The following is a 13,704-nucleotide window of genomic DNA, read 5'->3' as shown; positions in this document are numbered from 1 at the left end:
CAACCCTGGCTCACAGATGGCACCTGGTCGTTCACTGCAGGCGAGCGGGACTGAAACGCGAAAGAAAGGAAATAAGACATCGCAGTGCTTTTTCCTTGCCTCCCAGAGTGAAAATTGAATCTCCGTCTCATTAACTTTAGACGTTTGAAGTTTGAACAATTACTACCGGTAAGAAAGCGTGTTTGATTCCTGCGAAGCCATCTTTAGAACAATAGAAAGAAAACCATTTTGCTTTTTTTGTTTGACTCACAAAAGGGAAAATGTGTAGAACAGGAGATGATTATAAACGGCTGTCACTGTATTCCCTTGAATCCAGTCTTTTTGTTACTAATTGAAGTACTATCACAAATTGCAACCTGATCAAATGAGATTTTTCAAATACTTAAATGTCTGAGACTATTAAATGTAATTTCCGTCTGGATCAGATGGGGATTTAATTTGTTTTGCCTAAACCTTGCATTCACAGCACATTTTGCTTAGATTTGTATTTTTAAAGTATTTATTTATTTATTTTTGTAGATGTTTAACCCAATAAAAAAAACAAATACAAATTTCAATTAAAATAGGTATATAAAATTTATTAAAAGAGGGAAATCCAAAAAGATATTGAAAATAAATTAAAAGTTAAAGATTTAAATACATGGAAATAGAATTTAATAGTAAAAACACAAGTAGATTTATCAAGCACAGACATAATCCAGTATTTTTAAAAAAGGAAATTTGTAAAAAAATAAATAAAAATGAAAATATGTAAAAATATCTAACAAATAATTTAAGTGAATAATAAAAACTCAACTAGATTTGTCCAAAACACAGACATCCAGTGCAGGGCACAATATAATAGAACATGTACCAATAAACAAAGAAAGATCTTCCTAGCACAAATTCTAGCACTTCCCTTCGATCACTTATATCACTCTTTAAATACTTGAAAAGAGCACTGCTAGAATAATAGAATAAAACCATGCTTCCATTATAAAGCGACATCACATTTTATGAAGCTGTTTTTGCTCCCTCATAGTGGCGGAGTTAGGTGTTCACCTTCATGTATCCCTGATGTATTCCAGGCCACCGATCCAGATCTGGGCGCGAGCGGTCAGGTTCATTATCGACTGGTAAACCATCAGCGCCTTTTCTCCATCAACGCCACCGGAGACATCAGAACCACGGTGCCGCTGGACAGAGAGGTACATTACCAGATACCCAGTCCTCTCCAATACACAGCATCATAGTTACAACTTCTTTCTCCACGCCACAGGTGAAGGGTCACTACTTTCTGATTGTGGAGGCCTGGGACGGTGCCGTGGACCCGCGGCGGTCCAGACTGACTCTGTCAGTGACTATCCTGGACGTGGACGACAACAGCCCCGTGTTTAGCCAGCAAACGTACAACATCAACCTAGCAGAGAACAGCCCCAAAGATATAGTTATTCTACAGCTGAAGGTGCTTAACAATTAAATACTAATTGTTGTGTTGTTGTTAGCCCTGTAGCTCATATACTGGGAACACACCATTTTGTGGGTCTGTAGCTTTAATGCTAATGAGCTGTGTTTGAGTGTGTGAAGAAAAACAAAATGATCAAACTTACAACTCCCATGTCTGTAGCTGGCTGACAGAGGCTTTGTTTTAAGATGTGTAACAAAGCCTTTTTTTAACAAAACTATCCTCTGTGAAGTGGTGGGCATACACACAAGGCAAGTTCATCTAGCTGAAGGTGTTTTTGCAGCAGATTCCTAAAACCAGCAGAGCACTCCTGAGCATTATAGATGATCTTTGACTACTGGTTTTAGAAGATATTTCTAAAAACAGCAAAGCCTCAGATATATGCCATATATAAGATACAACAACATAAGATTAATGAGTGAGACAGGAGAACTGAGTGACAGATTATTGTCAGGGCTTTATTTAAGATGTGCAACAAAAACTACTTTTTTTTTTTAACAAAACTGTCCTCTGTCAAGCGGTGGGCATATACACAAGGCAGGTTCATTTAGCTAAACCGGCCGCACAGTGGCCTAGTGGTTAGCATGTTGTCCACACAGTCAGGAGATCGGGAAGATCTGTGTTCGAATCTCTGTTGGGCATATCTGTGTGGAATTTGCATGTTCTCCCCGTGCGTGCGTGGGTTTTCCAAAAACATGCATGTTAGGTTCATTGGCGACTCTAAATTGTCCATAGGTATGAATGTGAGTGTGAATGGTTGTTTGTCTATGTGGCGACCAGTCCAGGCTGTACCCCGCCTCTCGCCGACTAGTGTTTTTGAAGGAGATTTGTAAAAACAGCAGAGCATTAAGTAGTTGCCATATCCCAAATACAACAACATCAGATTAAGGAGTGGAACAGGAGAGCTGAGTGACAGATTGTTGACAGGGCTTTATTTAAGATGTGTAGCAAAGCCTGCTTTTGTTTTTATTATAAAGTCACCTTTGCAGTAGAAAACTTTACAGCAGATAACTTATTTTAAAAGGTATCTGACATAAGACAAGAAGCCAAATGTCACATCTGCAGTTGCAAGTCACGTGACAGCTCCGGTAGCATAGGTCGAAGGTCAAATGACGTGCTTTGTAGCTTCTCCATTGTAAGCAATTTTTAAATACCAGCTCAAAACTACTATTTGTTATTATTATTATTTTTGCTTTATTCTACAGATATTTATTTAAATGTAACTGTAGTTTGTGCACACCTGGAGGTAAGAAGGACTTGAAGAAATTTGGATTTGAACAACTATACCTGTTGATTTGTCCTAATCAAATATCATGATATTACTACATTATTACCACGTCGCTACTATCAGGAGAACCACAATGTAGAGTGGGGGGAGCCACCTGCTGTGGCCCAGCAAAGTGCACTATATTCAGACACATGCTTGAAGCAGCCGGTGTGCCGCTAAAGAGGTCAGGAGAACCAGAGTATACTGTAGAGCGGGAGGAGCTGCCTGGCATGACCCAGCCAGGTATTCGGGCACACGCTACGAGCAGCTGGTGTGACGCCATGGAGGTCTCTGGCAAACCTTTTGCACTTGTCAAACGCCGCGGTACTGGCGTTTCAGGGGGCTAATAAGGTTTTTTTGTGTGCTCGACGGGTGTCTTTATCCTCATCGCAGAGCATTTGGTACAACGTCCTTCCTCTCAAAGTGAATGTTTATTTACAAGTGAGCTCAGGGGAAGTTACGACAGGCCGTTAATGTCGCAGACAGGAGAAAAAGGCGCTTGGTTTGCTCACCCGCACTGTACAGGTAATCTTGCCCCAATGGGTAGTTTTTTTTAAAATTATCGGTTATTTGAGCTATTTTTAATGTTATCGGATTTATCGGTATGATGTCATCATTTGCTGATATCGGCCAAATAATTATCATGCATCCCTACTTTTTCTGTAGCTGACCACATAATATTGTTAGCATTTTGATGCAACTTTGACACTTCGTAGACAGTTCTAGAAATACTTTTAATAGTGCTCATGTGAGGAATCCAGGTAGAATAATTTTCTTGTAGTAAGACCATAACAAAGGGAAGGAATTCACAAGACTGACTACTGCAGGTGTTGAAAGCATGCAGGCTAATGAGCGAGATGCTTATGTCGTCCTTATGGGGACATTATGGTCCCATTCTGTCATCGGTTTTGTTATTTCTTTTTAGGCCATCGATGCTGATCTGGACTCAAACCTCACCTACCGCATTAGAACTGATGACTCCAGTAAGGAGCTCCTTCGGCTTTTCAGCGTCAACCCAATCACGGGAGAGTTGTCGGTGAGGAAAGTTCTGGACTTTGAGGCCCTGACTGCCTTGAATTCCACGTACGTGTTCACTGTGGAGGCCCTGGATGTTGACGGGAGCATGCCTCCAGGCCTGGCCTCTGTTACTGTCACCATCACGGTGAGTTTTTTTCACTCATCTTGCATGAATCAAGTTTGCATGGTTGACACATTGTGGCACACTGTGTTGTGTTCATTACTCTGCAGGACGTCAATGACTTTGCTCCAGTCTTCAGCCAACCAGTGTACCGCGGCATGGTCGCCCCAAACGCCATAAAGGGGACTGTCGTAACCACGGTGACGGCCAGCGACTCTGACCCAGCAGTGAGCTCCTGCTATTCAATCAAATCGCTGTTCTCTGGCACATTGTGCATGGGAATGATGGAAGATAATGATTTTTGTCATCCCTCCCGTGTGCGCTTCCACTTTTTCTTGTTTGTTGTTATTTTTTTAGGCTCCCAGGGTAACAATTTCTGGTACATCAGCTGGGCTTTTAGCACCGATGCTTCTTGTTGGCAAGGTTAAATCACACTAGATGCTTCCATTATGGGCCATGCGGTAGTTAGGCGGTGGTAAACTCAGGTTTAAAAGGTTCTGACTTGGTTCAAAGCATCTGCTGAGTCACATTACCCTTGATTTAAATGCTGCAAAGAAAGGCGGTGGCATACTCAATAAAAGCTCTCTTCTTAAAAAGACTCAGGAAATGAAATATCCTTCATAATGAATTTAAATGAATATTAATAACAAAGGACAGAAATACAGAACAACCTCCAGTCCATGGTGTAGATCCACACCATTATTATGATGGACTATCACTGAAAGCATATGACAATAAATTAATATTTCCAAAAAAGTTTCCAATATTGCAATAGTGTTATTAGAATAAGGTTGCAATAGTATGAGTAAAAAGGAGTGTATATGGTACTGGCACCACATCCACACAACCACCATTGTATGACTGACAAAAGGGCTCACTCCGTGCATGCCGTTGTTCTATGGAACAAACACGCCAAGGTGCTGAAACCAATGCACAGAGATAAAACTCTTCCTGCCTGTTTGGAGGCGACAGATGAAAAAAAACAGAAACATATGCACTTGGCAATATACATATTAAGGCCGGCAAAATTATCAAGTTTATTTTCATTCATTGTGTTTAATTAATTTATTATTGCTCCAGGTCTAGTGCCCATGAGGCATTTTTTTTTCTGAAGGAGAAATCCTGTCACGATTTAATCTCGCAAGATCTTCTGACACGAGAGCTTGTGACACCCCTAGTTCTTAACATTAGCATTAGTTTTTAATATTTACAACGCCCCTATAGTCATCTTTACACTCGTATTACCCAATATAGTAGCCATAATAACAGTAAATAAACCATTTAAGACATAAATAAGACTGGCGCTCGTGTGTGTTGAAATGTATGTTAATTTTCAGCTTCCCGTGGGTTACGGCCCCAAGAGTGGCCCGTGTTTTTCTTAGGGATTTTTATTAGACATTATTGTGCTTGTTGTGAGATAATTCAAACCTGCAATAGAAGTCTGTTGTTCCAGTGATCAAGTCTGGTGATTGTGTCTCACCGAACATTCCACTAACATTACTGACACCTAGTGACTAGTGTAGAATACTGCGTCATCTTTGAATGCGTCTTTCGAATGCCTTATATTTGTACTTTAGTTACTTGGGGCATTTTTATGCTTGAAAAAGCTTAGTTTAGGCAAAAAATATGTAACATTTGCTTCAATATGCATATGTTTTGACTAATAATAGGCTGTTTTCAACAACAAAAAAACATGAGTCATTGTTGGAATTGTTAGTTTTGGTTGAAAAATGTTAAATGGACAAAATGTCAATTTTTTTTTGGGAAAAATAGATATCCTTAATTGTGCAGAACGATTTATTGTTGAAGTAGTGGCGTAATTAAGGACAAAGGAAATTACAGTAATTAAGATGAAAGAATGGTGGAATGGTATGAATCGTTTGAGAAATGTGCGAATGGTAGAAGTTTGAAAAAGGGTCTAGGTTAAAAATGCTACAATGCTAATGTTAGCATGATAGCAATTTTAACATGCTAACATTAGCATGCTGCCCTGAGGGCACTCGCACAATAATACATTTTTGAAAAATTGTGATACAGTGAAACCGTGAAATTTTAACCGCGAAGTGGCAAGGGACAACTATAATATATAAATAATAATAAAAGTAATAAAGTCGGAACAAAGTCAGAATCAAATCGAAATAAAGTGATATTATGAGAAAACATTCATGGTGTTGCTAAATGAAGTTTAAATAGTACGAGAAAAGTCACCCTGTAATATTAGAGAAATGACATAATATTGAGGAAAAACAGTCATAACCTGACGGGAAAAAAAACAAAACATAAACAAAAAGTTGTACTTTTACAAGAGTAAAGTCAGAATGTTACAAAAATCAAGTAATATGACACGAAAAAAGTTGTAACGTTACGATAATAAAGTTGGAAAGGGAAAAAACTTAAAGAGTTACAAAGTCATAATGTTACAAACTATAAATAGTCGTCACAAAAGTAGCACATTTCCAATAATATAATCTTAGTAGTTCAAGAAAAAGTTGCAATGTCACAAGATTAAAGAAGAAAGTTGTACAGTTAGAAGAATAAAGTTGATAGTGTACATAAATAGTACTAACATTTCTTTTTAAATCTTTTGCTTTCCCTATACTCCTTTGTAAATTATCATGTGCTCAATCTTTACACGGACGTCGTTGGCTCTTAAGCCGATTTAAGGTGGCAATCTTCTCTTAAAGCGACGTGCTTCCTGTCAGCCTTCATCAGCTACATTGATTCACGCTGCAGCTTTAGCATCAATCTGTTCCCTCAGAGGTCAAAAAGGAACAATATTCTGTCAGCAAGACGCAATAAAGCTGCGCCCCCGTGCTCCGACAAGGAAGTGAATAGCAGGCTGACAGCCCCCCGGATACATATACTTGTGTATGTAGGTGTTTATGTCATTTATACCGAGCAGCCTTCAAATTTATTTCTCAACTTCTGCTGACTCAGCACACTTTCATCAGGGCTTATGACAGACAGCTCAAGTACTTGCGCAGTTTGTCGCATGGCTGTAAAATCACCGGCATTTCACAAAGATGGATGTTATAAAGCCAATGGCTTTAGGAGACCTTGCAGTTTCATCCTAATGCTTTAATACGCATTTTAGTGTGTTCATGTAAAAAACCACATGATGAAGCCATGGCATTGTGCAGCTAGTTGAACTTTTAAGTAGGGCTGTCAAATGATTAAAAAATATAATCAAATTAATTACAGTTTTTAAATTAATTAATCATGATTAATCACCATTTGCCACTATGTGTGGAATATGCCCATTTTTGCTGTATTTTATGAACAAAAAGATAAATGACATGGCACATTTATATATATATTGTGTGTTTTAACAGCTCTAAATAAACTGAAAATATAAATCAAGCTAAAAGATAGCACACACGTCTGAAAATGTCTGAAAATGCTTGTCTCTTTAATAGTAGCATAACATTTGAATCAGACTTTAATGGCGTTATTATGAGCCATGAAGGGTTGCGTTCAAAGACACCACGTAACTTAAGTTGAATTCACATTTTGAGCGTAGCTGTATTTTGTGAGATTTCCGTGCAGCAAATTGTACTCCCGCAGTAAGAGTGACTTTAGTGAGAAATAAGAATAACCACTTACTTTTCAGAGTGTCCGTGAACGCACCTCGCTGTAGTCTAGTGACAATGAGGACATGTCGATCCGAAGAGTACTGAAGATGTGTTTGTAAGTTGGAGGTGCATATATGGTATTGGAATTGCACTGCTGCTGACGTGTTCATGTCAGAATAAAGTTATTAAAGAGCGGCAGACTCTATGTGACCCTGTGGGGACGCTATTGTGACTCCGTCTGCTGTCATAACAGAGAGATGTAGCTTGACATGATGTGCATGAGGTAATGACGCAAAAAATGTTTAACATAATTAATTAAATAAATCAGTTAGCAACGTTAACGCGCTATTTTTGACAGCCCTACTTTTAAGTGATCCTGGACACATTTTGTTCATTCTGCTTTTTATTTTCAAGTCAGGGTTAACTCTGCAGAAAAAAGCGACACATTTGTTCCTCGTGACCAAAAATGTCCCATTGTCAAGGCAATTTTGTACCCACATTTATCTTAACATTAAACTAATGCAGTTCAGTATTATAAGATTTAAAGATATAAGATTTTCTTTTTACGCTGTCCCACCAGATGGCACTACTTTTTCCATTTCAAAGCATACAGCGTACTTTCTCACGTTAACCGTTTTTCTGCAAGGAAACCTTGCTGCTAAAATGATAAAAGCATGTTTCTATTAATGTTACACCATTCCAAGTGCATATGTAAAAAAAAGTGTGTGTGTGTATTTTTACTTTCATTTATACAGTTGTTAAATTTAAAAAACAGTGAAGTAATCCAAACATAAGTGTTTAATTCCCCAAATACTTAAATATTTTTTGTATCTTAAAGGCAAAAAATTAATTTAAAAGGCCGACTCGGTGAAAGTGGAAAAAAAATATTAACACATAAAATTTTTACAGCAGTTTTTGAGAAGCGGCCAGCTTTTGGCCTGAGGACCTTGAATGTGAAGCACAGAAGAAAAAACAATGCATGAAAATCAATGTTGCCACCAGTCATGGTGTGCCTAATAATAATTGTCAGAATTATAATAATAACAAGCAAATATTTCTTGAAATGTAGCTTGTGATTTTTATTATTTTTAATTTTTAAAAAAATAAGGTGTCATGTGCACATTTTGTCACTATTGTCTCAATATCACTTCTATTGAATATACTGAATATATTTCAACTACCGTAATTTCCGGGTTATAAACCGCTACTTTTTTCTTAAACTTTGAACCCTGAGGCTTGTACAGCAGTGTAGGTAATTTATGGCTAGTTGTAATCTCATGAAATCTCCTTTACTTCAGAACTGCTACTAATCATTTAAATACTGTGCTGCTTGTGAGTCAGTGAGGAAACGGTAGCTCTTTCTTTGGCAGGAGCCAATCACAAGCTATCAGTGAACTCACGACGATCTTGTCAACCCACTGGATATCGCAGGATGTTATTAGTCAATATAAAAGTCTGACGCACGGTGTCATCTTAGAAAAAAATGCTAAACTCATCACACAGCAACTTAACACTCAAAAGGTAGCTAGGAAATATACAATACAAGTACCAGCACCAGCACAAGTACCTGCTTATCGTCCAGTGCGGCTTATATATTTTCAAATCTGCCTAGATTGTGGCAAGTGAGCAATGGCAATGAAGCGAGAAGGAGAGCGTTCTGGAGCTAAATCTATTCTACCGTAATTTCCGGACTCACATCGTAATGGGATATTTAGTACACAGGAAGAATTTACACTGAAAGATATTTTAAGTTTTTTCTAAACAGTGTGAGTACCACAGCTGTTTAAACAGTAGCCTAACAGAAAAGTCATTCATCGCTGTCATATTCCTCCTGCATTCTTCCTCAGTGTTAGAATTGAACAGCCTCATAATTCCTTCATCACACACTTTGTCCGTCTCGCTCTCTTTCATTGTCGCTCTCGGTGTCACTTTCATCTCAAGGCAAATTAGCCCTTGAGCTTGTGCTGTCCTCTTCATCACACAGCAGTCCAGCCTTTTGAAACCCGTCGGTGATTTTTTGACACTGCTCCACACTGTCAGGAACCACTGTCAGTCTTGAACAAAACTTGCTAGATTGATTGCTGTTAACTTGAAAGCTACATCATATGCATTTCTTCATGTTTTCCATGATTAGGGTGTGTCCATGAAGCGCAAAATGACGTTTGAAATATACGAGATATCGCAAGATTAGAGCGTGACCATAAATTAGCCGCATCACTGTACAAGCCGCAGGGTTCAAAGTGTGAGAAAAAAGTAGCAGCTTCTACATCGTAAATTACAGTGATAATTACAACAGTCAAGCTTGAGAATGTCAAGCTAGCAGGAGGGTTTGGAGGGGGAAGCGAGTCGTGTGTCAAAAATATACATTTTTATGGGCGTATCAATTACTCGCAGATTTTTGCCATTCCTGGAACGTTACCCCCGTGAAAGCAGGGATCTACTGTATCATTACTCCATTGTGTTTTGAATTTTACCATACTCTGCAGACATCTGGCAGCAAGACTATCTTGCTTTCTGACGGCAATGTTCATTCTGAGCTGTGCTCTGCTGTCTCCACAGGGAACCCCGGCTGGTCTTGTGCGCTACAAAGTGGACCAGGAGGCCTATTCGTACTCTGCCAGTATATTTGAAGTAGAGGAACTGACGGGAAACGTTGTGACCAGAGTGAATCTCAACGAGGAGCCCAACCTCAAGTTCAGGGTAAGTATCCAGTGTTTTGTGTGCAATGCTATTTCACATTTGTCTTTGTTCAGCATCTATCCCTACCCACTTCACTGGAGCACAGTTATCTTATCACATTCCTTTTCCCAAGTGTTTGCCCAGAGTGGGGGTTTGGGACTATGCTAATTGCATCTCTACACTGGGTTTTAATTAACACAATAAGGATTCAAAATTCTCTGAAGGCGTCTAATTTTATCTTACTGGCTCACAGTGGCTCCTACAAAACCAAGCAGCCCCTGAAATGTGTGATTATGATGGATATAACATCCCCAGAGGTTTTCTTACACACAGTCACATTATACCAATGATGTGTATGCGGGTTTGGTTCAAAGTTTAAAAAAAAATAAATATATGGTGCCTCGTTAGCAGCTAAACTACAGTATTACAGTATGAGAAGCTATTGATCACTTTCCAAAAGGGAGCGCAAACAAGTCTTTGATGAGATATTTAGGTCTGGCTCTCATTCCAATCCCCTTTGGGTGCGGTCCTCAGCAATTACCCCCCAGTTAATTAAGGGAAGCAAAGTTAAGCAGGAAATAATAAGCACCCCATTGGGACATGCACTCATTCTCAACCCGGTGTAAGTGATTCTCCTTTTAAATTGCAAGAATTCCTGTTATTTTCCTCTTGTACTTTCATGGACTGATATAATCCACATGCTTGTCCCTCATTTTGCAGCTGGTAGTGGTGGCCTATGACGACGGCGAGCCTATGAAGGAGAACACCACGCTGGTGGAGATCACTGTCCTTCAGCCCTCCGTCATTCCAGTCTTTACTCAGGAAGAATACAGGTAGGCACACATTTGTTAACTCAGCCAAATTGTGAAAGGCATTGTTTTCAATACCAATTATTCACATACCTCACATACCTCGCTATGCTCGTGTTGCTCATGTTTGTGTCCTCCTGTCCCACTCCTTAATGTTACATTGTTGTATGTGATATATGGCATCTATTACGCTGGGCATGTGCAGAGTTGCAGTGTAAAAAGTGGATAAAGTGCACAATAGCGCTTCTTGGAGACACACACTCTGTCAGAGACAGGTGTGAACAAACACAGCTCATAAGCAAGCTGCAGACACACAAAACAGCGTGTTTCCAGTAGAGCTTAATAAAACACTTTTAAACTGTCTAAATTCCACCATCAAGGCTAAATTTATTTTTTAATTATTAAAAAAATATATACAGTATATAATATGGGACCATTCGTTAGGGATGCCCTGATCCGAGATTGATATTTGTATCAGCAAAAAAAATTAAAATATCTGATTATATCGGCCTGCATCTCAAATCTCTGATATTGTCACTCCGATACAAGCAGCCGATTCCTGACTCCGCCCCAGCACGTATTAGCATCATCCATATAGAGCACATGTGACCACAACAACAGTGTTTGCTAGCATGCTAACAAGTAGCAAGGAGCAGGAGTGATGCCAGCCGTGTAGCAGTAAAAGGACGTTGAAGCTGAGTGCAAAATCTTGCCATGCACAAGTGGTGGCACACAAATGGTGGTTTAATACAACAAATTAGGGATGTAACCACAATTGGTTTTAGTAACAATTTTTAGTAACAATTTGATTCGTATCATGATTCGTGGTTGCCGGTACGATTCAAGGACAATATTGGTTCATTTAGAACGGTACGGTCCGAAACGATTCAGTACCATCAAATTGATTCAGTAAATTTTTAGCCAAAAATTCAACCAGTGTGACTGTGAAATAAATACCTGGATACTGGACAGTGCAGGTGAAGTTTCCTATATTCCCATTGTTTTTCAGGTATTTTCAGGGAATCAGGTATGAATTACTTATGGATATAAACAAACAAGTAAACAACAATTAATGGCAAATACATTCATTTTATTTGAATAAAGTGCAACCAACACTTCAGGTTGAATTAACAGGAGGTTACCCTTTTCTCCTCTCATTTTCAATATTCAATACATTTTCCAGAAAAGTACAGTAAGTGCAATAAGAGCTGATATTACCTTGCGTTGCTGCTGCAGCAGGAATGCTGCAAGAGGTACCTGGACAGGCAGCATTGTGTGAAATCCCATGGCATCTTAGTAGGTGGTTGGAGAAATTTTTCGTGTTGCCGTGGTATTTTACTTGACCTTTACATATCCTACAAATAGCGAGCAACTTATTTAGCACAGCTCCCTCTTTGCAAAAGTAAAAGTGTTTCCACATACTGGACCGCAATGTTGGCTTAATTATTTCTCGCTCGCTGGCTGTCCTCTGCCATCCGCCATGCTACTTTGCTTAAATCCAATGGTTTACCCCACATACAAGCACAAGTAAATGTTTTTTCTCATACCTACTGTAGCAGACTGTTGTTTTCTGTTTGAGTATTATCACTTGATCAAGCTTTTTCCAACATTCCACACTACAAAATAAGTCATAAAAGTATGTATGATTCGTGTTGATATCGGATCAATATCGCTATTGTATCAGAAGCTAAAACATTGTATGGAGACACCCTTACTATTCTCACCGTGCTTGGGCCCACCTAGTATGATAAACAATGGGGTCACTTTACTTCCAGTAGGCAGATAGTGAGTGAAAAATCTCAGACACAAGTCAAATGAAATTCCAACACAGAGCGCCAGAAAGCAAACAACTTATCTTCACACGACTTTATCTTTCAATGACTGCCTCTTATTTCCTGCTGCTCGCCCACATTGATCCCCTCCCTTCGCTACGCCCATCTCGGCTTCTCCGGATGATGCTGCAGAGAGGGCATTGATCCTCGCGCCTTGTCATATCTACTTCCTGTCGCAATATCAGTCCTGCCCACATGAACGTATTTGTTGTATTCGGCATGCATTTTGACCCTTGAATGACTCATGACATTTTTTCAATGTTGGCAGGTGCAATATGAAAGAAAAAATCCCTTTAGATGGACATAGATAGAGATGTGTATGAGTTTATCATGTACCTATGCCTTCCAGTGACAGTTCTATAGACATTATTCAAGTAATTGACATGTCATTGTCAGTGTACATGATGTTAAAGACATTTGACCTGTTCAAGTGTGTCTTTCACTTGTAGCGCTTCTCTATTTTTAGGAAGAAAACACTTAGAGGCGATATGACAGAGTGAGAAAGAGAAAGAAAGAGAGAGGAGAGAGAGAGAGAGAGAGAGAGAGGTGGAGTGATATCATCCAGCCATATACTGCAGCTGTCATGAATATGTAACATATCTAAAAGCATTTTGTGAGGTTGCATCTTTTTTCGACGTATTTTTCAGTCATTACAGATCAGTGTGTAACTGCACTAATGCCATGTTTGAATGAATTATCTTGGTATTATTGGACAGGAGGAGGCTTACCAGTGAAGGGCTTACTAATGCAGCCTGATGACTGTTTTCAACAGTCAGGCAGCCATGGGCAAGGCTAATATTAATTCATATTGTGAAAAGGATAGACATTTGTTTTACACCTGCTAATTCTTCTTATGCGAAGAATGACAGTCTTTTGGCGGTGAATTGATGGATGTGGGTGTGTTTTAATGGTTTGTTCAGGAATGAATGGATGGATGGATTCATGACCTATGTAGGATCTCTA

General features: G+C 39.1%; 1 protein-coding gene across 2 annotated transcripts in view; it reads left to right on the top strand.

Annotated features, from left to right (window-relative positions):
• Positions 1-13,704, top strand: part of LOC129174162 (protocadherin-15-like) — a 177,590-nt gene that overhangs the window by 115,149 nt on the left and 48,737 nt on the right. For both annotated transcript variants that reach the window (XM_054765847.1, XM_054765837.1), the window contains 6 exons: positions 1,068-1,187; positions 1,259-1,444; positions 3,637-3,873; positions 3,960-4,076; positions 9,981-10,121; positions 10,821-10,933. In XM_054765847.1, coding sequence (XP_054621822.1) covers positions 1,068-1,187; positions 1,259-1,444; positions 3,637-3,873; positions 3,960-4,076; positions 9,981-10,121; positions 10,821-10,933 — 914 coding nt within the window. The remainder of the gene's footprint in view (positions 1-1,067; positions 1,188-1,258; positions 1,445-3,636; positions 3,874-3,959; positions 4,077-9,980; positions 10,122-10,820; positions 10,934-13,704) is intronic.

Source organism: Dunckerocampus dactyliophorus, chromosome 2, assembly GCF_027744805.1.
Source record: "Dunckerocampus dactyliophorus isolate RoL2022-P2 chromosome 2, RoL_Ddac_1.1, whole genome shotgun sequence".
Taxonomy (NCBI): domain Eukaryota; kingdom Metazoa; phylum Chordata; class Actinopteri; order Syngnathiformes; family Syngnathidae; genus Dunckerocampus; species Dunckerocampus dactyliophorus.
The sequence above is the reverse complement of the archived record's forward strand: the minus strand, read 5'-3'. Positions and strand labels throughout refer to the sequence as shown.